The sequence below is a fragment of the Vanellus vanellus genome, assembly GCF_965231255.1.
Source record: "Vanellus vanellus genome assembly, chromosome: 15".
In the NCBI taxonomy this organism is placed as follows: Eukaryota; Metazoa; Chordata; class Aves; order Charadriiformes; family Charadriidae; genus Vanellus; species Vanellus vanellus.
In genome coordinates this window covers 14,934,388-14,959,590 of record NC_138920.1, presented here as the reverse complement: position 1 = coordinate 14,959,590, position 25,203 = coordinate 14,934,388, and the positions used below count along the sequence as shown (strand labels likewise).

The window sequence follows — 25,203 nt, the reverse complement described above, 5'->3', positions numbered from 1 at the left end:
TTCGCTCTGGGAACTTTATGTTTCTTTCCACGAACAAAGGTGCATTTTATGGCAACCCACCACACAGCTTCTCCCTTGCCAGCCTGTTCCAGCTGCTGCGTGCACCAGCAGCTGGGCTCCCTCACTCCCGCCGGCTTCTTTCCACCTTGGAATTTGCAAAATGGGGGAGGTTTAAAAAAGTAATAATAAAAATTCCCTTGTGATTTAACTCTCCCCCACGTTTTCCAGGCTGGCTGTGTGGGATGACAAGATACCTTTCCATGAGGAACAAAGGGAATAGCTGCTGCTAAGGAATCCCAGAGCCTTTTCTACCTTCACATCCCTGGAGGCCTGGAGCAGCAGCTCTCCTGCATCACGCCATACTGATCCCGCCGGACAATACCGGCTCCACTGGATCAGCAGAACATCTCACCAAACCCTTGTGCCAAAGCACCATAGCTTTGACAGGGACCCGAGCTGGATTACGTGGATAATCTAGGATCTGCTGTTGAAATAACGCACCTTTGCTGACTCAGGAAACTCTTAACCCCACTGCAGAGGCTTCTCAAAATGCCAGAAGTTGCAAATGGATGGGGAAACAGGTCTTTACAGAGTGACACCTCAATCTTTCTGATCCTCTCAGCCGCTATCAGAACAAATCATTCCTGAAAGCCTTGTGTTAAATAATTAACAGTGATTAGCATACAAAGCAATCAACGGCTTTTACAAGAAACTTCCACTTCTATTTAATCTATTTAGCCTTTTACAGATCATGTATTACTATGTTAACTAAGCAGATAATTAGCTACAAGAGGTATTTTACTGCAGTTCCATGGAAATTACAGGGTTTGTTTCATTGAAGCATCTTTTGTGTCAAAAACATTGCGCACAGCAAGGATGCAGGCAGTTCTGGACCATTTCACCCACAACTGGTTGAGTAAGTGGCAGCCACCCACTCGTTATCAACGAAGACGCAGGGAGTAAAGGTGGTTTTACAGAGATAAGACATTGAGCTTCCTCCCAGTGTTTCCTGGGGGAAGGGAGGGTGTGGAAGACATCCTAAACGTAACTTTGAAGGCAAGTTTCCCATATATAAGAGCCAGAACTTTTATCAGGAAGATGATCGTTTCTCTTACTTATCTACAGAACATCGGAGTGAGCTCTGCAGGTTCCCCCCTGTCCTGCCAAACGGCTCCAGCCCCAGCAGGAAGGGAAAACAGCCGCGCCGCGATGGAAATGAAGTCTTCCAGACTCACTGTCATCGGCTCCCCAACCCAGGAATGTCCCTCTCTCACACACAAGTCCCCAAATGGCTTTAATAAATGACAGCCTTCATCTCCGAATCCCTACATGGACAGCTGAGCGTTGCCACCTCTGCTTGACAGATGAGGAGACCGCAGGGAGGCTCAGGGCTGGGGGTTTTTCCAAGTCCTGGCTATTTTGGGGTGAAACAGCTTAAGGCATCAAGATTTGACTGTTCGAGGAGTGAAGAAGGAAAATACGTTCAGCATGGAAACACTAATTAACCAGATTATCTGATCATGGATGAAACACCGAAGCGCAAGCAGATGCAGAGCGCCTCGTGCTGCAGAACAGGCTGCTGTTCCCTGCTGCACTGCCACGCTGCTTACATTTTCAAGTTTTAGGGCCGGGCACACTAGATTTTAATTAAGAAATTACCACAGGCATTCCTGAAACCAGCTTTTTAAGATTTCGGCTCCCACAAACAGGGGTCAGGTTTTCAAAAGGGGTCCCTCTGCGTCGGCTGGGGCAAGACAGTAATTCAGCAGTCAACGTACGTACCGAGCTGGTTTGATCCCACCTTCTCTGTGCACATAAGCTGGCGTCAACGTTGCACTTCACAGCCTGGCCCCGAAGGCAGTGCCAGGGCAGGAGGGGTCTGGTGGTGCTTCATCCCCAGTGAAATAATTTCATCAACTGCCACAGAGCATCCCTTTAGCTCTCGCCAGTAAAGGCGGGAGCAAAGAATACCTCCAAAACAGAGTTTTTGTGTCTGGACACATAGGGAGGTTACACAGCAAACTCTTAACCTCATCAATCTGAGATAATTTGAGCTGTTATGTATTAGCAGCGGGTATGGAGATTAGGGTCTGATCCTAATCAAACCAGCGAAGTCTATTCTCAGGCATTCACGTCAGCGAGGAGCAGGACTCTCTTAACCCAACGCGTATTTCCTTTGCCCCATCTATTCAAGATATTCCCCACATCAAAAGACGACAACTTTTCCTCCTCCTGATGTGTGTTCTGACCCTGATCTGGAGGGAGTAAAAGAAAAATTCCCAGCCTAAAGCCATACTTACCTCTTTCATCGAGTTCAAGAAGCAGCAGCACCATGCCGGCTTAAACGAACTGCTGGGGCACTCTTTAATATCAAGTCTGGTGTAGCGCAGGTGTCAGCTTTGTTCTTTTTTAACAGCATGACCATTTAAGTCTTTACCCAGAATACCCACACACTCTTTCACAAAAAAAAAATACTGTCTTCTCCTTAAAGAGCACAGGAAAAAATCCTGGTACACCTACGGGGAGAAGGATGTGGTGAGGTCAGGTCAAGGAAAATGCAAATACCCAAGTGGGAACCAGATGATGAAGCACTGTGAAGTTCAGCGAAGGCAGGATTTCTAAACACTTGAGGTAGCTACAATCCCAGGAGTTTGGATGTTTTCATCAAAAGAAGCTGGAATGTTTCCAGGAAGGAAAATAGGTTTTAAATACCTTCCCTCCCCGTTTTCCTTCCGATGAAGGGACTTCTATAAACAGAATATACAGAAGACTTTCGTCACCTCTAAAAGGTCTAATAAGGATTAAACACTCGTGCGAAAGAAGTCAGAAAGAGATCACACCTGGCACATCCAGAATGCGTGGGTGCGCGTTTAATGGCTGCGTATAAGACTATCACACGCAGAGGAAATGAGTAATCCATTCTTCAACCCAAAGCGCACGACAGAGACCACAAAGGGAGCAGCATTTCCAAGAACTCATTTGCTCAGTAAACCTTTCCTCGACGAATGTATAAAGTTCCTTCTCAAAACTGCGCTCCTTAAGATAGACCAGGAGAGCTACACCCTGTCCTACCGCCTTCCCTGCCGCGGCGCAGCGACCTGCGGGAGGAAGAAAAGACCCGAGCGGCCGCTAAACCAGCAGCACAACGACGACATGGGGGAACAAAACTTGCCAGGCTGGCCATGCTCACGCTGCCCAATTAGCAACCAGGACTGTGAACAAGTGGGTCACCTTCAGTTCATGCCAGCGATGCGTTCAGATCCCAGATACTGCGCCGCCTTTGCTTGTGCCCTCAGCTATGCTGCTCTAGAAGTGCTCATTCATTATGTGCTACGCATAATGCAGAAAGGAGAACAACCCATGGATAATTGGATTGCAATCCATTAGCTGCCAGCCAGAGGGGAGCTTCTTTCCATAGACTTCTTCTACTCGTGCCCGCACATTTCAAAGTTTATTGTTTTAAATGTCACACTGTAGAACAAATGGCTTAGAAGGTTAAAGACCTATTGAAATTTTCTGAGTCTATGTTTCACAGCTGTTCCCTTCTTTGAGCTGCTGGCGGAAAGAACTGCTTGAATCCCGGCGGTAACCAGCAGATCACATCTGGATAATCATGTTCCAGTTGAAGAGACAACAGCCAAAATACGTTTGCAGTTATACACCATGAATTTTAATAGCTGACTTATCTGCACACGTGTAGCCGTTCCTGCCATCCTATTCTCTGCTCGGGATAAAATGAACAGACTTCATTACCAAAGATAAATAGGCTATCGCTAAAACCAGACATTGGGCCAGATCCTCAGCTGCACCCAGCTGGGACTGGGAAGGGAGGAGGGAAATGGCGACCAAAGAGGAGCCAGTAACAGCTCATCAATCCTGGAACTGGTTCCATGCCAATCCCAGCATCGCTGGGAGAAGGCTCTGGGCTGCTCTAAGTGACGCCAGCTGGCTACAGCCCCAAGGGGGCCATCTGCCAACCGGGCTTGTTGAAGCACAGCGTGTGCCGGCTAGAAGACTTCCCCACTCTTCAAGGATTGTTAGAGAGAGGGTGGCATGGAGTCATGGAGGTCAGAAAGTCCCAAACTCCCAACTTCAAAGCAAACTCCATCTGGAAACTGCAGCTGTTCCGCGAGGGAACCGAGCTGGAGCCTGGGATCGGTGTTTGTATCCGCAGTCACAGACTCGGTCCTATTCCTACCAAAGGGCAAATGTGGAAAATATCACAATCCCACATTTTCTACTCAGAATAAGTCCATGATCAAGACTATTCTTGCTATAATTCTCAATGTTCACTCTGACACAAGGGTCCTCCCAGGAGAAAGATTAACATACCAAACAGCTGGAGTAGTCAGGGGCTCGGTTAAGAAGCAGTCTTTGATCTTTCACAATTAAAAAGAGCTTAATTATTCAAATGCTATTTATACCAGATACAATGGGATGCTGGCTGGCAAATGCATTTACATACATTAGATCTTCAGGATAGCCATAAAGTCAGGATTTTGACTTGCCGCACACCATACAAAGGCACATGATCTGCCAACAGAGAACACTTACTAAGTTCGTATGTCTTTATCTCTATGGGGATCTCTGCTCTTCACTATGGGTTTTGCTTATAATTATGCAGGCAACATTAGAATAAACGAGATAAATCTCCTTAAAAAAATACCGGCCTATAAAGGCAGTCATCTAATTTTGGAATATGTCACGCCTGTATCATTTAGCTAATGTTTAAAAACCCTGTCTCCCATTCAAGGCTGTGCCTATTACGTTAAACTAAATAAACCAGCTTTCCAAATGGTGAAGCAGGCAAAACACAGACCATTTACAAGCAGTGTACGTGCAAACTCGTTAGAGCAGGGGAGAGGGAATTAGGGCGGCTGTATACACTGCACTGGAAAATGTAGTCACCTTTCTAGATTGAGTTTTACAGACAACTAAATGCCACTTCCATTATAGGAAGATACCAAAGCTGCAAGGACAAGCCATGGAGCAGGGTCAGTTTCTCCCCTTGCAGCACAGAAAGAATGAAGGGGGCTATTGCCAGAGGGCATTTAGAAATCCACCATTCCAGTACTGACAAAAAGTTGGTGACCACAGTAAATTTCCCAAATTCAAAGCATCTCTACCGGAAACCCACTCAGGCTACCCAGTGTGACACTAAACGTTGTCTCGTTTCAAACAGAGAACGGAAATCAAGCTTTACTGAGCTCAGAAGTATCCCAGTTCAGCCAACGAAACAAACTTTTCCTCCAGTAAAATCTATGTTTAAACAAGGAGAAACAAGTTATTTTGCTAAAATCAAACAGCATAAGGGGATGTTAAACATTTTAATACTTCAAGATGTGGGGGCAATAAGAGGGGGGGAGGGGGGAGTTTAGTGACAATTTGGAGAGTCAGCATCTGCAATTAAGAGCAGATAACCACTACGCCGACAGTTTGCACCATGCCGTACGGTACTGATGAGTTTCACACTGCAGAGTAACCACTCCATCGCTGGCCTAGGGAGAGAGCAAGTCGGGATTCTGACCTGCCCCATGTCAGGGTGACTCCCGAGTAGCCCGGCTGCAATCACTTTCCCCAAGGGCACAGCTCCGGCAGCCGCAGCAAGTGTAGACATTTTCCCCTGTGCCACTAACGCCAGAACCTCTGTGGTTTCCATCCCCCAAAGCAGATCTGGATGGCAGCAATTAAAATGCCAGCATCCCGCCCACACCATGTTCCTCCGGCTGCCGGCGGAGAAAACGCATTAGCAATATTAGCGGGATGTTTACAGGAGAAATGCTGGTATAGATGTTCTGGCTGAGACCAAATTTGGTTTGTTACAGGGACAGGGAAAAGCTTCTCCAACTGGTGTTGAAAAAGTTTTACGATCGGCAGCAGATTAAGGGCAAAGAGTAGAAAGATAAATTTTTGACAGGTCTTTCCCACTATTTACAAAAAAGGTCTTTCAAACTGAGGGATCGGCTAAGAGTAGCACAAAGGGAAGTATTTTGCCACTGCATCTTAAAGCCACCTTTAAATATAAGATTAACTACTTCAGAATCCCAGGGAAGGGCTCTTCTGGCTCTATCAGAAAGGAGTCTCTAAGTGTTACGTGCCCTTTTCCTCCACTTTTTCTGTTCGAATGGACTCAGCCTACACCTCCCTCTCCAACAGGTACTTTATTCCTCAAGGAATCTGTGAGTTGCCATAATTGCTGCTTTCCAAATCAGCCTTAGGTTTGGTTTGCATATTTCAGATAGAAACTGGAAAACCAGTACTTAAACGTCTAGGAAAGAAACAGGGTTGTATTTATTAGCAAAGTGGTTTTTTTCTTTTTTTCTGGAGAGGCAAAAGCCTGAACTGCAGGATTTCCTCTCCCCCCCCTAAACCCACATACAAAATCTTCTCAAATGTAAACTGTGTACCTTTCTATAAGCTCAATTTAACATTTGTGACCTTTGATTCTCCAAAACTGTCTTCTGGTGATCGCCCTGGCATTACTCTTAAATTTTTCAGTTCCCTTGATTATCCTGTTAACAATTAACTGATGCTAAAAGAAGCAGCTTCTGTTTCCCGCTTTAAAAGCATAAAACACTTTGTGACGCAGACAACTCCGCAGAAGGGAAAAAAAAAAAGGGGGATGATAAAAAGCATGCCTTTGGCCTTGATTTTGCTCTTTCCTCTTTCTAAAGACCAAGCAGGTAAGAAAGGCAGTAAAATGAAACGGTTACTCACAGTATGTTTGTCTGGGGTGGGATATCGGGGATGGTTTCCAGCATCAGATGCATGCATCTTACTGTAGTCCTGAAGCACAGGCAGCGACTAGGACAGGAGCAGGAGAAACTGGGTAAGAGGAGAAGACACAAAAAGCCTCGAAGAGCTGCGGATTTGATGAGCATGGTGTTTGCTGGAGTGTATTTGCCTCAATTCTGAACTGCAGGGAGCTGACAAAAAAAAAAAAAAAAAAAAAGTTTCCCAGCCCTGAGGTCCAGGAGGAGGGGACTCATCAGCATGTGTTTGCAATTAAATTAAGGCAGTTTGACAGTCCAACCGCCCACCCTCTCTGCCATTATGTACATCGTTGAAGACCAGACTGTTCCCACCCCTCTTTAATTGGGGTGCTGAAATACAAACTCTTAATTTTGATTCAGGATTTTTTTTGTCTTGTTTCTTATTTTGAACAGCAAGTTAACTCCTCACCTTCTCCTCCAGCATTTATCTGTAAGCCTACAGAACACACCTTCACCAATGACGACCGAAAAGTGACCCGGTGCTTCCAGGGCTGAGCCAGGATACAGATGGCTCAGGGTCAAGCTTTTTATGTCAAAATTTTTGCTTTAGCACACTCTCTGCAAACTAAGGACAGCATCTTATCTAACAGCCTGTCAAATGTATCAGGCAGGAAGGCTTTCAGGATAGAGGCTGTCTTTTATCACATGTAGTTAGAACATTCAGCAAAAATACTTCTCCAACCATTGATGGGAGCACGGAATGCTACAGATAAGTGGTTTTAAAAGGGAGATCACTAACAGAGATAAATAAACTACAAATAAAGACCAAAAAAAGCCCTGATTACATGCATTCTGTAAAGTTTCTTTCGCAGAATGTAAGCTGATTGTTATCAAAGACCTTTTAGATAGTATAATTTCTTTCTACAGGGATGTCATTTGGAAAAAGTCACGATTTTGGAAAAATTAAAAACAACTGAGGGGTGAAGAGGGAAAGAAAGAAATCAACTAAGCTTGAACTGTAGGAAACACATTGGATGACAAAATTGAGATGGAAAAGGGAAGATCTGTTTCCAGTTGAATTAATCACCTTTTACTGTTATAAAGCACCTTAGAGTGAAAACAGCTTATCTTTAGGTTTTAAGTTTTTACTCCTAAATGTGTGGGTTTAGCAAGAGCGTGAGGCATTAACACTTATTAGGATATAAAGGTACTTGAGGAATTGCAAACATGGCACCATTCCACATTACCTGGAAGATCAAAGGAAAGTTCCCACCAACCTCCATCAGGCTGCTTTATCCGGACAACTACAATGTCATTAACGTGACTAAACAATTCCTAACAAGAGTGACATTTAAACCTCCCCGGTTCTCTTCTCCCTTCAGATTCTTGGTCACTTGAGCATTTGGGGACAGAGCGTTGGGTTTGAAGGTTTTGCTTACAAATTTCACATCACAGATGGTAAAAGCTGTATTTTGTTCCCGGCCATAAAAGGTCACTATACTGCAGGTTTTCTGCATCTAGTCCTCAGGCAATCTGTTGGTCGTTTGCCCTCACACCACTTCCAAATCTAAGCAAGTTCGCTGAACCCCTCCTCACTCCCCGTGTGGACCCAGCTCATGGTTTTGAGCAGAGTGTCCTCTAGTGGCCACCCAACCCGAAAACAGGTTGCAAAAGGCTAAAATTATCTGCTGCAGCCTTTATTTAACAATTGGCAGCTGAGAACAGACTGCTCCGGGTGAATGACAGCTTTTAATTCCCTTTTGAGAAGTTAAGTGCATTAGAAGCGGGTCCTTCATGTGCATCAGAAAAGACGACGCAGGTTCTGTCATCAAAGTCTTCAAGACTTAAGTCGTATGTTCTTCCAGCCCCATTGCTCCCCGTATCATCTCTTTCTAAAATACATTGAACTCTGCTAGGACAGGGTAACACAGCTACTTAGGAGCTGTGCTGTAAAGAAGTATTTCCAGGAAAATAAACAAAATTGCTCTCTTCATGCTTCAGTATTTAGGAAAGCCGTCAACATCTTCCCTGGCAGATCTGGCCGCTTTACAAATACAAAGCTTTTGCTTTCTGCCTCCAATTGCATCTCAGCGCACAAACCCCGAGCTCTAAACCAACCTCTGCAACGTAAATCCCTCTCAGGTCTATTTGTATTGCTAACAGGAGAGCTGGGCTAAGCATCAGTTATGTTCCTATACGCACTGGCTTTGGAATCTAATTTCAGTGCCTGGCTGTGTGGCGGGTGGCAGCTTCTGGAAGGATTGATGGGTATTTGCCTCCCGCGCTGTGGGAACGGAATCTTTTGCCAAGTCAGCAGATTTAAATGGCCATACCACAGGGAATAATCCGAGTGCAAAATGGCAAGTTCTGCAACCTGTACATTCGCTTAGAAGCAGATCTTCACTTGAACTCAAAATGTACCTCTCCTACCTCACTTATCTCCCCTTCATGACAAAACGGGATATTTGTGAGCTGTTACGAAACACTAGCAATCACAGTTCCCTTACTCTTGCATTAATTTATCTTATTTTCCATCAACATGACGAATTGTTTAAAAAGGAGTGTGCTGCTCCCAACAAGAACCAAAAGTTAGCTACTAAGCAACAGGAACAAAAGTCAACACTTGTGTCCCATGCTTCAGCATTTCCAGCCTCTGCTGGACAGACTTTTTTTACACTGGTACAACACAAGGAAATTTGCTTTTGTTTTCAGGTGTGGCGGTTTCTCCCTTCTCCCCCCTTCTTTGCTTCATTTTTAACTGTCACTTCTGCCCCAGCAGAAAGATTTCATTGCAGTAGGTCCCCTGAAGAGCTCATCACCACTTCCCAGGGAACTGTGATGTTGTACATTTTACTATGAAGTGAACATAAACATTATCTGACAAATTTAATTTACTTGATACCATTTGTATGACACATCCAGAGCTTTGCAAAGCAGAAAAGGATTATTTTTTTTTTTTTTCAGCAAGCATCACACGAAGAAAACATTAACACTGAACTAGTCTCATGTTATAGTTGGTAAAAGGACATCTATCATACACACAGGTGACAGGAAGAAACACAGACTCCAGGTAATTACCCTGTGGAATAAAGGTTAACAGATACATTTAATTAGCAACAGCTGTATTTGCTATTATGATCAGTTTCTATTACAGCTGACACCAAAATACTATTCTCAATACTAATGAAATGGAAGCCTTGACCACCAGCTCTTAAAAATCTCCATTAACTAAGCACTGAAACAGAGCACAGCAGACAAGGGGGGAGTTGCAGTTCCGAACGCATGAAACAAACTCCTGACATGTTTGGTTTAGGCAATTCCTTGAAGTACAGACATGAAATAAATGACCTCTTGATATCTGTTGTCTATATATCTAACAGCCAGATAAGTGAATTCGCTCTTAAACCATTCTGATATATTAAATGTAGATTAGTGCTGTATGTGCCAATTCCAAAATACATCTTGCACAACTAAGTTACATAAAGGTTTAGAAATCATCAGCTGGGCAGGTTTCTTTTGAGAGATTATATTCTGAGGAGTTCATTGAAAACTATGCATCTGCACCATATTATTAAGTGCTTCTTCTAGCGCTCTAGTGTCTTAACCTTCAATTATGGAAAGAGTGCTTATCTTCAAAATATTCTAATCACAACATGATGCGAAGCCATTTTAAGAAGGCTAAAAAGTCTTTGCTGAATTTATTGATACAGAAACACTTATTAATAAAGTTTAAATCGCGTAACACTTTTGCATGCCTCAGGCCAACTTAACTATAGTTTCTACACACAGATTTTTCAACTTACACATTAATGATTAAAGCAGATTGAAGTTCAGTCTTTTTACAAATATGCTGCAGTATTGAAACCTAAAAGGAGTCACATACAATTGAAGACAATTAGAACACAAAAGGAAACAGTCCAAGCAGGTAAAATTCCTAGACAGCTTACAGACTATACAAAAACAGTTATGCTACAATTACTCTATTAGAAATGCACACAAAACTACAGTGCAAGTGCTTGTGCACAGGGAAAACGTATTTACAGTTCCCCTTCATTTACAGGCTATAAGCAATACTATTTCACAATTATATTACACATAATATTTCTACTATGGGTTTGTTTGGATATGTGGTTTTTTGGACAAGGGGACAATTTGACAACCTAGAACATAAAATTCCTGTATATATATTTATTTATTCAACCTTATCCAGGAAAAATAGCAGTATTTTATGCATCTTATAGAAAGCTACAAAAATCTAGCAAATGTAATAAAAAAGGCAAATCTGGTGAAAAATATGATAAAATATCTTTTACAACCAGGGGTGGTATGGGGGTAAAATCAAACAGGGATAAATTAAAGATAATTCTCCCTCAACTGGACAGCTTTAACAGAATCTCAGCAAGGTTTACAAATGCAAACCTGAAGTTTAATGTCATTTTTAAAGCAACTTCTTTAAAAGTTTCGTAATTAACAAACTGAAGGATGACCTGGTAGCCAAAAGTAGGAGGCGCCCTGTACTATATGCAGGGGTATGAAATCGTGCCACAATAGAGAAAGGCACATACCTGGTTTGAGAGCTATTAAGCAGAAATGCCTAACAATTACAGAAGCGACAGCCTTTGGGGAAGCACAGAGAAATATTACATGTAGACTCTATTAAGCCTCCATTTATCACCAAATTCAGAATTTCCATTTGTAGAAAGAAATTCATTGTAGTTGCCAGAATTACAAGATGGGTACTTGTCTGTTTACAGGAAACCATCAGCTCAGTGGCCACAGAACTGCCCCATTTAAAATAAAGAAATAAAAATCTGAGGGAGCAAGATAGCTTGGGGTACCGTTTAGACCAGAAGTGGAGACTTAGGAAGCCAGGGGCAAAACACAGCCTATGACTGTGTTATGTGCCAGCGGCCACATGACACTGTATTATCAGATAATATTCTCAAAGATATACAAAAAGCCTATTAAGCAAGGAAGAATTCTCCACCTCAGGCTTAGACGTACAAGAATTAACCGCTTATTTTCAAAGCCGCACAGAACTTTGAAACACTATTTATCTTTACACAAATTGTGCAACTCAGTACCATTAACCGAAAACCCAGCATATTTTTGGCAAGACAGTCTTCATTCATTCATTCCTCCAAAAATGAGGAGATAGTACAAAAAAACAATATCAAAGTGATACCAACTTAAGTGCTTCTAATGGGGCAATGCCTTAACATAGCTTCATCACCTACTGAGAAGGGGTTTTCACTCCTCTCGGCTTTGGGAGTATTTCACATCAATACAAGCTCAAGGGTTTCTTTCCAGCCTTTACTAGTTTAGGTAGATTTTTTCAAACAGTCTGAACCTAGTAAACTTCCCCTTCTAAACATGGTATCTCCTTCCATCACCATTACAGGAAGACTTGGGAATAAAAATTAGAGTTCACGTCCACAGAACTGCAGAGCACAAAATCCTTTTATATGAGCCTGTTAAAACATCTACTTAATTGTTGCAGGAATAAAATAACCTACAAAGTCGATCAACATCATTCCACCTACCATATGTGTGTGTACAAGTTGTATTCCAGCCACCTTACTACAGCAGGAGCACACACAGAGGAATGCTTAAGAACTGCCTGAATTTGGCTTTCTAGACTGTTTTCAGGTTCTACACACTCTCCACAAAAGGAACATTTGGCTGAATTACTGGGACACAAGCCACTCTGCTCAGGTTAGTGCTCTGCACTTCAGTCTGTTCAGCCCAGCAGACCTAAGTTCTCTCACACAACAGCAAAATCCACAGATTCTGCTTTCACAGTCAGTTTTCACAAACTCACTGCTATGCATCTCCTCTCTACCCTCTTTCCCATTCAGAATTACTCTGTAAACATTTCCAGAGACAACAGTCACAACCCTGACTACCCCTAGCATCCTGTCAAAGCCCATCAGCTTTGCAACTCTTCACTTGCCTCCATCGCTTTAAAAAAAACAAAAAAACAAAAAAACAAACTTTGCATCTCTATTAGACTAATTCACTAGAACAGGTGTTTCCCATTAAGAAAGCCAATATTCTGTAATTATTTTTACCTTTTACTGAAAAGTTACATATAGTTTATAAGCAAAACTGAGACCAACCAAAGGGGAGCTGATGTTTTCCTTCTCATTCAAAACCTGGATGCCACAGGGCCAGATGCTAAAAATCCTTTCCTTTCTGTAAAAGTTGTGCTTTATCAGATCACTGGAAGAAATAAGATTTGCCAGGTCAGTTTTTACTAACAACCTTCATCCTCCATTAAAAACATACCACGGTAAACACATGGCAGGTTTAGTTGGAGAGAGCACAGACAGCAAAGGTCTTTGGGGAACTGCTTATTTAAAAACTGCAATTCAGTAGAGCAGCCATAAGATTTGTAGAATATCTCTGTGCAGTTAGTTTCAGGGAATTAAATCCTCCTTTCCATAAGCAGCTGAGCATTTCACCAACTTGCTTCCTAAGGAATCCCTGCTGTAGGATAAAACTATAGCACACAACTGAGAAGAAAGAAGAAACTCAAAAAGCTATAATGTTTAAGTATACAGCAGCCACCTTCCCCAGCTAGCCTACTGCCTTGGGTGGTCATATTAGCAGGCAAGCAAGTGGTATACATTTGTCAAGCCCTAAGTAGTACTTTATGTTCCGCCTACTTCCCAGTTTCTAGAAGGAAATTACTTTTCCCTGTAATAAAGCAGGTAATATTTCAACGGATCAGGCAAAGGCAGACTCAAGACCTTTTCTCTCAAAAAGTTTACAGGTGGATCTGGCTTTAGTTCAGAGGGTTTAGTTTCTTCCTCTTCTCGTCTCTCATCCTCGATATCCTCACTGTTGTTGTTATCATCTGATGGGTTGGAGATACGACTAGCGAAGACCTCTTTGTCCAAGAAAACAATAGTTTCCATGCGACGGCGGCGCACACGTCTTCGTTTAAATCTTGGGGGGTTCTTCAGCCCATTTCCATTTTTGCTCAGTGTTTCTTGATGTATAATTTTTTTAATGGTTCCTCGGATGGCTATACGAGCCAGATCCTGGAGGCTGCGAACCGCCACTGGGGCTAAAACAAAACAAAAAACATGAACAGATATGGAGAAACTCCCCTCAAGAATACTCACAGGAAAAGTTGTATTTGCTCAAATTAAATCAGGCCACTTGAATTCCATGCTCCGATTACAAAAACAGCTCTATTCAACTCCTGTCAACTCAGATAAACTGTATTGTAACTTTCCAAACAAAATTTAATTATGCATTTCTCCCATTAACTGAAGAAAAAGAATGGGATGAAAGAAGTTTCATATTTTGATGTCAAGTCCTCACAATTATTTTAAGATACACATCTTAAAGATTATAAGAACGCAAACTTAGTGACTGAAACTGTGACTGTTTAATAACTTCGAAAAAGGTATCTTCCTACTGTAAATAACTAGACCTGAAGTCTATTTAACTCTTGCATAAAATGATTTTTCTATTGTGAAGTTACTTCAGCTTTGCCAAGTTTTTCACTTATAAAACATGAGTACTATTCAAAAACTGCTTCAGACTTAGTGGGTGAAGACTGGCTGGAAAGCATTTAGTAAATAATTATAAAAGCATACAATAAATTATTGTATTAGAATACCTCCTACATTAGTGGTTTGGAAGACTTCTGTCTTCTGCACTTATTTGCTGCCAGCCCATAAGCGCACCACGCAAGTCATGCAGCATAAAGAAAATAATGTATTCATGCACACCCATCCATGTACTAAAATGAATTTAAACTGAAACAAACAAAAAACCTCGTCTTCTACTGATAAGTAAGCATTCCTGTGACCTGAATGAAGGAACCAGAAAAAAAATTACATGTAATATATATGCAGGTCTCACTACAAAGCCACCATACAAAGTATGCTGAAATACACACTTCATGGACTTTATAGCGCTGTATGGACTGCTTACTGAGCTGCTTTTCGTCATGCAGAGGCACCTTTCCAGAATAAGAACAAAGCCTAACTAATCTCTTTATGAAAGTATCTCTGTCTTCATGTGTTCTTAAGAGGCCTCTCTTACACTGAAGTCTTAATCTAAAGATTGAGGCCACTGCATACAACCTGCATTTCAGACAGCTAACCAAAAATTGCACAACTTCTATCCCTCAAGCATTCCAGGTTCAGGATAATTCTGAATTGCCAGGCAGTGAGAGCCTTGGAGCAGGTATAAAGTTTGTTCACAGGCACTGCTTGTGCATTTTCCATAACCATGGCAAATGCCTGAGAACCATGATGGTATACAAATCAGGACTGAAACGGATGTCTGCACATGCACAGACAATGATCAAACATTCCACAAAGTTTAGGCGCAATTTCACAAGAAATCATTTGCATTTAGAATCTATTTTATGCAATTCTGATTCTTGCACCAAGCCTCCGTAGATCCTCTCAAAGACAGACTGGGATCCAACACAAGAACACAAGACTTCGATGATGGCTGTTCAAAGGAGGAAGCAGTTGGAATAGTTTTCCTTGAAAGGATTTGTAGGGGTGTTACATCCAAGGAAGCAAGGTGCAGCTTATAGCCAAATAGCAAAAGAAACCTCCCCCAAACTCAAGAATGTCTGTACTCACGCAAGTGAACAAGCCTTGATTTTCCTGAATCTGCATGGTTAGGCTGAATCAAAGGAGCAAAAGAAACAGCAAGAATCTTCTTGGTCTCCCAGGCAGAAGGACCAGTACGAGTTATCTTAGTCAACTAAACCAAAACAAGGAGATTATTGTCCATTGTGTGAATTACAGTAAGATTTTTGAACAAAAAAAAAAAAAAAAAAAGAAGAAACAACTTTTCTGCCTGGACAAGCAGTTGAAATACTAGAAGCTACATAGTAAAAGTTAGGTAATAAGGAGAAAGACTGTTTTGGGGTGGTTTTTTTTTTTTTGTTTTTTTTTTTTTTTTTTTTTTTTTAGAAAACTGAGACCTCCTTACAGGATTAGCCCTAAGTAACTTTATCTGTTGCAACAGAGTATGGGCACTGAAGTTTGGGTCACCTTGCTTTCCCAGTTCTTCCTCGATTCTGAACCAGAACAGCTGTGTCTGATTACTGAGAAAACATGCCACTGATGAACATTCACTCTTGAAGGAATCACTGGATTTGTGTTCCAGCTCAAATGTCCTGCACTAACTCATTGCACAGCATTTCGCTGGTAAGAAACTCTGCACTCTGCTCATCTCAACCACCCTGACAGGTAAAAGGTCAGACACCTACACCTCAGCCATACAAGTCCATTAAACCAGCACACCTTTACATCAAAAAGATCATCTTAATTACAACCTTAATCCACACACAGGGCAGTTACCCACTTTTTACTAAAAGAATCTGTTGACACTTGCAAATAGGGACAACTTGAACACTCTTTCATAAGCCAGTTAGGGCATAAAATTTTGTATTTTACCATAAGTAGAACACTAGGTTATACAACTTGAACAAAGCCTTGCTGACATTTTTCTGCAGCATGAAAGTAAATTTGCAATTAACACCAAAAGATCAGAATATGTGAAAGACTGGTAGAACTATGAATTTTTTTAATATTATGAAGAGTGCAGAGTTCAGTTTCCACTCAGTAAAACTGGTGTACTTCATGCTTTCTACAATCTGCGACAAGAAGGGCAAACTAAAGGAAGAGCTATTGGCTAAATACAGACCAGAATCAAGAATAAATGACAGAGAAACATAGGTAGAAAGGCACTCAACCTTCTCTTCTAGAGGCATGACAAGAATTCCCCCAACTTTCAACAGGTTCTTCATGTAGTCTTCGTGTTCCTTCTGTACTCCAGCACCACAGTAAACACGGTCATACTGAGTACAGTCCGGAGAGATCTCTAAACAGTTGCCAGTAACAAAAGATGGCTCACAAAATTCAAATCTGAAAATGAAGATGCGTATCATACAAAAATATTACAATTTATCAAATGAATAATTTTCATGATTCTGGAAAAATGAAACCATGAAAAATACTTGAAAAAGAAAAAAACAAACCACCAAACAACCCAGTTTCACAGAATTTCTCGTCTGAAGTCCGTATATTCTAGACATTATTGGAACAGACCACAGCTAGAAGTCTCAATACCACAGAACAATGAGCTGAGAATTCACAGATGAAAATTTCCCAAGGATAAGGATGCATAATTTCATACCTGAGTTGCATATAACCCTTCAGAACAAGCTATTTTTAGTCACCTCATGCTGATTCAGTTATAATACACAAATATAAATATTAGATCTGCAATTCCAAGTGTTAAAGACTTTTAAGGACTGCACCAGGGTTTTGGGGTTTTTTTTTGACATTTTCAAAAGCTTTTAAATGGTTTTAAAACTTTGTGGGGAACTATAACCCGATGCTTCAGAAATCTGCTTTGCTGAAGCCAATGGAAGTTTTGCCATTAGCTTCAAAAGAACTGTGATTTCACCCTTCATAAAAATAATTTTTTGCCTATGGCATTTCTGATTCAGTTTAGAAGATAAATGAACGATTCTATGATGCGTCTGGTTTTCCTACATGCTCCAAATCTGCATAAGATTTAAGCCCCACATTTAAGGGCTGATTTTGATACAAGTTGCACAGCATATCCATTCTTCTACTGGTATCTTGAGAGGCAGCTCAATATAGCACCTATTTATTCCTAAACACTTCCTGAAGCTTTCTGCTTTTGCAAAGTGTTACTAGGCATTCAGAGCAGCCAGCTAACAGTTCCTGCACACAGTGTTCTAACAGCACAACTCAGCAGCCATTTCTCTCAGCAATGCCAATTTTCCAGTCATGTTGATGTCTGAATTCAGCTCACTTTTGCTCCATAACTATATTTGCCTGGAGAGAGAGAAAAAGCCTTCCTTAAAACATCTATTCAAACAATAGCCAGTGCGACTCTGAAAAAAACCCAGTGATCTATGTGCAAGCACCTTCCATGCCGAAAACTTTCAGCCTGCTGCCAACATCAAGAAAATACAGCCCTCTCAGCAGCAGCCTTCCAGTACAGCAGTAACAGCACAAGGCTGAGTAGTTTAAATTCCAGCATGTAATGACTTTAATTTTCTTCCTCCCACGAGAGAACTATCAGGTATCCAGAGATGCTTTACTTCTCTATTTGAACAAACTGTGAGACGGATCCAAAAATATGACAGCTACAACTTTTATTGCTGAGGTTACTATTGGCAATGGTTATCTTGCTGGAAAGTTATTACTTGTGACAGCAGCAGAATGGAGCTTCTAAGGAAGAACATAAATCAATTCCCAAGCAGTTTTAGTACCAACTTTATCATCATAAAACTACCTTCATATTTTAAAACACCATTTTTCTTCTTCTCAGGCAAAACATATTAGGCCACCGCAAAAATCAGTTCACATTCTGAGAGCATGCATGGTTATCAGAAGATCACAAATGTAACTATTAGTGTTATTTGCAAGTTTCAAGTTGTTACCTGCAAGTGCATGTTAAAATAAGTAACCTTCTTCAGCTTCCTCTAAGCTCTGCAACAGCAGTACTGCTACTAAAAACACTGCAAAAATTTCTGAAACTCCCCCACAATACACATCAGCTTAGAAGGTCACACACTGCAGCTCAGCAAGCCTAAGGAGCCAGAATCCACAGATTACCCTGAATCCAGAGCTGCCACATGGGAGCAAGAACTGCCATGACTAAAGCCAAATGCACAACATGAATCCAAATGAGCATTCCACATTCTTACTTGTCAAAGCTGTCACTTGTTTTAATGAAGAAGTCCAATTTCTGCTTCGCGTATTCGATCACATCGGAGTGAAGCTCTACACCGTGGTTAACGCCAAAAGGACCTGCAAATTTAGAAGACTAGGATGATCGTAACAGGCAACAACACAAAATGCAGCAGGATTGAATACCGTTTTGGTTACTTCCTATAACAGATTGTTCCTCAAGTGTCAGACAGCCAGTGCTTGTGTAGGGTCAGCTACCTTAGTACTACAGTGGGAACTGCAACCCTATACATGTAATTTCTGGCAGCAAATGAGGCTGTTTTGCACAAATGATTTTGAATAATTTGCTCTTAACTACACAGAAAATTTCTCTGTAGGAGGGAAACACTGATACTGCCACCTGGAAAAAATTCCAATGCAGAACAATAGCCTGCATGTTTTAATAAATCCCTCAAAAAAATCTTTATGTTATTTTTATACCCCCTTGCTGATGTGCTAAAAATGTCCTCAAAGGAATCAGGAGCAGTCTCCATATATTGTACCTCAATTAAAAGCAAAAATAAATTAGAAAATACCAAAGTTTTTCAGTACTTATGCTTTTTATTCAGAATTGACTTGGTAGCTTTTCCAAAAATTCAAAAGAATTCAAAAGCTTTGGAGTTACATATTGGCATCCTAGGGAATCTCAACAAACCTAGCAGAAAACCACAAATGGGAGATGGGAGCGAGGGTCTATCCCGACAACAAACATTTCAGCAGTTAAAATTCTTGACAACCCCACAAAAGGAAAATATGTACCTTACAGTCATTTCCTATCTATCCTGGCAGCACAATTGCTGACTGAAAGACTTAAGGGCAAATTGCAATTGTATAATTGCACTATGATGCTTTGCTTTGTGCCTACTGTAGATGTGGTCACGAAGTCAGTTCTGACACACTAACTGCTTTCCAGAGACAACTCCCGCCTGTAGGTTGGTAAGAGTCAAAACTGGATCTCAAACATGTTTCAGTCTAGACATGACAGTGTAAAATCAAACAAGGCACAGAGCAGCTATAGTCACAGGTTTCTGTGGACGTGCTCAATCCTAGGTTAAACGTGGCACTCCTGCTCGCAAGCTGGGTTCTTGCTTAAGAGGCAACAAACCCAAGTTTGTGTCCAGTCCTGCAAGAATCCACTACAGCCACCTGTGCAATTGCACCGTTGCCTGTTCTGAACTGCCACAGAAATCGGGGATCCTGTCCAGTTCCACAGAGGAGGTTTCAAGAATCCTGATAAATCTGCCAGTTGGATTGATGCACTCAACTTTCCTAGCTACCTTTTAGTTTCAATACTTGAGGAATGCTTCATTCCCGATTTCAAAACTTTATTTTTTAATCTGATGCAAACAGTTAACATGATTGAAAAGGTATTTACCCAAGATGAGTCCAACCATAGAACTCAGATAACCAGTGCCACTGCCAAGATTCAAGAATGACAGCCCTGGCTGCAGATCCAAAGCTTCCATCACCTCAGAGTAAATGCACGGTGCTGAGAGATGAATATTTCCATGCTTCCATGCCAAGTCCTTGTAGGCATTGTCTTTGAACTCTTCCAGGTAGTAATCTGCTCGATCAATGGCTCGGAATGCCTGTTCTACCAGTTCTGTCCGGATATATTGTGCCTCCTTCAGGTTATCAATTAACTCATCATTATCTTCTCCTGCACTCACTGCACCTCCCATCTTCAACAGTTTTCTATAAGCACTAAAACTAAAAGAACAATAAAGGAAGGTGAGGTATAGAACATGCACTTCAACACTAAATTATGCTGCTGTAGATGAAGTACTTTGAGAGACCTTTAGGTACTCTAAGGAAGACAAGCAGCAGAAAAACATTACCACCAGCACCCCCATCCCCCATTCAAACAATGAAAACCAAAATGCAGCAGATTTGGTATCCAGTACCTGACACGAGCAGGGAAAAATCACAATAGACAATTTAAATGTGGAACGCCTGTCTTCAAACACTACCAATGTTTTACTAGCATGTCAGCTTTTCCACTGAACCCTTTTATATAAAAGGATTATTCTAGCTCCTATGCTTATAGGTCATTTTTCATTGCAAATCCAACCAACGGTGCAAGTCTGGCTTGCCTGTCAGAATTCTTGCCACATGCAGACTTTCTATCTTTAATAGCATCAAGGGGAAATTAGGAGACTAAGACACAGGCAGCAAGAACCAGAAAAATCTCAAATTGCACATTCAAAGAAAATGTATCAGGATGCTGAGTTCACAGAGGTTAAAAAAACCTCTGACCTAGAGTACAAGCTGACTTTAGCAAATACACTTTCACACAGCTCATCTTTAGAGCTTGAGCCACCATCATCAGTAAAACACTTAACGATACAGACAGCAACAGCAGAGAGAATTTCCACTGAAGCCTGTGGAATTTTTTAGGTGTACTTAAGTCCTAGATGAGCCAACTCCCAATTTGGAAACTCTGCAGTGACACAGATTTATGGATTACAAACACTTCTGACTTCACCAACACCATCATCTCCAGCAACCTATTCAGGCTTGTTGGTGTGGGGGAAAGAAAAGCAAGCACCTTCCTTGATTGTCCATTACACAAAGCATGGCTATATGCTTCATGTAGTAAAATACCTACACGTTTTAAAGAAAAAGGTATAGGGGGAGAAGAACATAGAAGAACTTATCACTCAAAATTAATCTAGCTTTTCTTCCCTATCCATATCTTTAAAAAAAATAAATCCTTTTCAGAAAACACAACATGTTTCTTTTTTAAATGCATTTATTTACAATGCCTTTCTCTGCTCACAATAATAACCACAGAACCAGCAGTTTTAGAGTTCATTCCTGGGATCAGAAGATCTGCTTACAGCTAAATTGTTGGGGTTTATTTGTTACATTCAGCAAGAGCAAATTATACACTTTCATTTTCAGAGAAACAAAGAAAAGCTGCAGAAGCCTAAGCAAATTTCACAGTCATTCAAGTAACACACCATCCCGATTACCTGTAGAGACACACAAAATAGGATACACTTAGGCCGGGAACTCAAGCCATTTTTTAATACATTCATGTCTCAAACATATCAAACCAGTTTCAGACCACTAATAAGACTTTAAAAAAAAGTCACCCCTCTCCTTTTTATACTTACTCCTTCATTTTCTCTACAAAAAATGATTGTGTTTTGTTATTTCACAGTGGAAACACATCAAGTTGAAGGCTTAGGTGGGTTCATCAGCCAATTTGATTCTTTTTTTTTTTTTTTTTTTTTTTCTTCGCTAACATACTCATCAACTCCTTGCATCTGTATATATAGGGCTGCTTATATCTTTGGTCAGTATCTAACATTCTGCATTAAAATACTCTCTTTTCTGAGAGTGTTGATTCCCTTAACTTCTTAGCCTTGCTTCTTTCTTCCACTTAAGCTCTTTTTGCTATTAAAAATCTAAATTTTTAGATTTAAAGCAGGAATAAAAAGTTGCACCTTTAACAGTGTTCCACTTTGGATCCCCAACAAATTCTTTCTAATGTATGCAAGCCCCACTGGGTCAACTGGTCCGACATGGTTTTAGCTCAGCTATATGATCAACAACTGTTCTTTCACATTCTACAACATGGAAAACATTCTTCTAATGGGGATCATGGAATCTCCAAGTTGTGACAGGTGCCAGTTACTTCTGAAATTATTACTTTTACTGTACACTAGCTTGCTTCCAATAAAATCCATGGTTTATATGCAGAATACTTTAATTCCTCTTTGGATACTTCGATATCTCTGTTTAACCTTGTTTCCCTTCATCTATTGGAAGAGGGAACCAAGACCACCAGTATGACTTATTTTTAGCAAACTTTTTAAAACAAGATCCTCTCCCTCCACAATTAGCACAGTTGCACTTTTCACACTTCTAGGTAAAGCACAGATTTCCACAAATCTGATCTGGCACAAAGTTCCCATGCAAAAATTATGATCGTTAGCAGATCACAACACAGGTATCAAACCAAGCAGCTCTTTTAGCACCCTTCAATTGCATGTTGCCATCTTCCCCTTTAACAAAAACAAAACAGAAAAACAAACAAACAAACCCCCAAGTCTGACATGAGAAGCTGCATTCAGAGGCCTGAAACAAAACACTGAAATTAAAGCAATTTCTTCCACGGCAAACACCAGCAGATGCACAGGGGAAGACTCAAAACAATACACAAGGCACAAAAATGCAATTCTTCACCCCAACAGATTTCCAGGGTAATCCCTACTCTGACATAATACACTCTAGAAGGAATAACAAAGGCGAGGATGTTTAACGACAGAAAGAAAGAAAAAGTTACAGTTGGCACAGCTCTCAATACGATCCCCTCTAACCCTCACAAAAAAAAAAAAAATAAAACCAACCAAACAACAACAAACCCAAATTAAAAAGCCCCACACCATATAGCTCGATAACTACCTGCGTTACCAGGCTGCTGCCGAGGAGATGCGAGAGTGGAAGGGAGGTCTAGGAAAGCCTAATGATGATATCCCCCCTCACCCCCCGCGTTAATTACAGCCGGGTGACCCCGGTCTCCCCACACAGCCCCACCGCCTCCAGCCCTGCCCGGAGCCCCTGCGCGGCCGTGTGAGGATTCTTTTCCCTGACGGGGAGGCGGTGCTGTGGCGGGGGAGAGGCCACCAGAAGGGCCATGCCCTCGCCGCGGGGCACCCCCAGCAGGAACGGCAGCCCCAGTGGCGGATGAAGGCCGCCGGGCAGGGCTGAGGGGGGCAGTGGCCTGAGGAGAGGGGGGAGGGCGGGAGAGCGGCCTGAGGAGGCGGAGCGGCCCCGGCCGGGGCTGAGGTGAAGAGGGATGGGGGGGAGGGGGGCGCTGCAGAGGGCCGGTGAGGTCGGATCGAGCCGGCACCGGCCGCAACTCAGCGGACAGGGTCTCCTCACCCCCCGACCGTACCTGAGCGGCGGTGCAGCGCGGTGCGGCCCGCTCCCTCCCGGGCCCGGCGGCTCGGCCGTCCCGCAGCGGTAAACACTGCCCAGCTGAGCGCCGGCCACGCCACTGCGCAGGCGCGGCGCGCACCACTACGGCGGGGAGGGGGCGCTGGGGAGCAGACCACTGCGGTCCGGCGGGGGGACGGGGGCTGTACCATGTAGATCCGGCGGGAGGGTGGAAAGGGGGGGAGACTGTACCAGTGCGGGGCGGGGGGCAGCGCTGATTCCCTGAGGGGAGAGCGGGCAGGGCCGGGCCCGGCCCGGGGCGGGGGAGGCCGGGGGGCTCCGGTCTCCACCGCAGCGAGAGCTCGCCCTTCCCTGGCGGCACTGCGGCCCGAATACAGACCGTGCCTGTACGTGATATCGGCTTACAGGACCTACTTATGGGACCTATGCATGAGGCCTGCATATGAGGCCTGTATGTATAAGGCCTGCATGTGGGGCCCTACAGGCCAGGCCTTAGTACAAACCAGGCCAACACATAGGGCCTATGGGTCAGAGCTAAATAGAGACCAGCCCTAAGTACAAACTGGGTCTAAATACAGCCCAGGTCAACAAGCTGGGCCTATAGGCAGGGCCTAAACATGGACCAGAGCTACAAATTGAGGCTAAATGCAGGTGGAGCCAACAAACCGGGCTGGGCCAGCAGCCTGGGGATATTGGCTAGGGCTAAATGCAGGCCAGGGCTAAATACTGACCAGGTGAACAGCCTGCACCCACAGATCCAGACTACAGCCGGACCAGGACTAAATACAGACCAGGACTCTCCTTTCCTGATCTTTCCCGTTGCACAGCCTCTGGGAACATCTCTCCATCCCAGTGTGGGTGCCTTCCCCCAGGCCCCGTACCCCCTATCCTGCCCTAATTTCTGGATCCATTTCAGAGCTGCGTGTCCACACCTCCTCCTTCAGCTCAGTGCCCAGTTCTCCCTGTTCTCCCAGTCCTCATCCCCTGCAGGACACCTCTGCAGCACACCCTGGTGTGTCAGCACATTTCCCCCGGCTCTGGGTGGGATCGGGGCTTCCCGGGGTGCGGGAGCGGATGCCCAGAGCAGCCCGGCGGTGGGAGCCGGCAAGGAGCTGGGGAGATGCCAGTCTCCGGCTGGCACACACAGTCCTCGCGCTGTAGCTAAACCTCCCACGTGAAGCATGGCCAACACCAGATGTTCTGATATCATTAGTCAGGCTTGGGAAAAAAATCATGGGAACTTAGAAAAAAAACATCACTCTGGGAGCTAATGATATTCTGCATTTTGAGCCTATGAACACCCAACTTGAGTTAGATGCTTGGATTTTTATTTATTTTTTTTTCCTGCAACCATAAATGCCAGAAAGAAATTCACTGAGAGAAAAATAAGTGAGATGCAGATTCACCAGACCCCAGGGGCTGGGGCTTGAAGGAAACATGGATTATTGCAAGATTGCCAGAATATCTGACTTGCCATTCATGCAGTGGAGGGATGCCTGTCCCCTGACGTGATCTGGTTGAGCATTAAGCACCTGATTTAGATTTTATGCAGTCATGTAGGCCCCTTCAGTGGTTGTAACCGACATGGCAGGGGCTGACAAGACATGGGGGAGAGGTGGTTCTTCTTACCCAGCTTAGAATGAGAGAAATTATCCTCTAAAAGTGCATGTCTGTTTGCATCTGTAAGTGACCCACACAGCGCTGGCTGAGGCTACGCAATCTGTGGGACCCTCAAGGCTGTGGATCAAACAAAATTGTCTGGACTGGCCTTAGATCCAGGACTCCGTACTATGTATGGCTACACAATGAGAAGGAATAACCACATCTAGGCA

The 25,203-nt window shown here is 42.8% G+C and overlaps 2 protein-coding genes across 2 annotated transcripts in view; both read right to left on the bottom strand.

Moving 5' to 3' along the window:
* LOC309678177 (peroxidasin homolog) overlaps nucleotides 1-6,881 on the bottom strand; it is a gene marked incomplete at its 5' end in the record, with an annotated part of 49,786 nt that extends 42,905 nt beyond the window's left edge. Inside the window, one exon of the mRNA XM_082491139.1 lies at nucleotides 6,718-6,881. Coding sequence (XP_082347265.1) covers nucleotides 6,718-6,881 — 164 coding nt within the window. The remainder of the gene's footprint in view (nucleotides 1-6,717) is intronic.
* A 2,715-nt stretch (nucleotides 6,882-9,596) lies between these two features.
* On the bottom strand, nucleotides 9,597-23,458 carry PCMTD2 (protein-L-isoaspartate (D-aspartate) O-methyltransferase domain containing 2). The gene is made up of 7 exons (XM_082491032.1): nucleotides 23,370-23,458; nucleotides 19,839-20,173; nucleotides 18,442-18,544; nucleotides 16,450-16,621; nucleotides 15,329-15,452; nucleotides 13,466-13,785; nucleotides 9,597-9,792 (listed from the first exon to the last, which is right to left on the bottom strand). Exons 2-7 carry the CDS (start codon nucleotides 20,143-20,145, stop codon nucleotides 9,700-9,702), a joined length of 1,119 nt encoding a protein of 372 aa, XP_082347158.1. The 5' UTR covers nucleotides 20,146-20,173; nucleotides 23,370-23,458; the 3' UTR covers nucleotides 9,597-9,699.
* Between the last annotated feature and the right edge of the window lie 1,745 nt (nucleotides 23,459-25,203).

Coding starts and splice junctions, on each gene's coding strand:
- PCMTD2 (XM_082491032.1), bottom strand. CDS start 20,145: ATGGGAGGTGCAGTGAGTGCAGGAGAAGATAATGATGAGTTAATTGAT. Junction 15,453..16,449: donor TCATGCCTCTAGAAGAGAAG/GTTGAGTGCCTT, acceptor GTTTTGGTTTAG/TTGACTAAGATAACTCGTAC. Junction 13,786..15,328: donor ATCAAGGCTTGTTCACTTGC/GTGAGTACAGAC, acceptor GTTTTGTTTTAG/CCCCAGTGGCGGTTCGCAGC.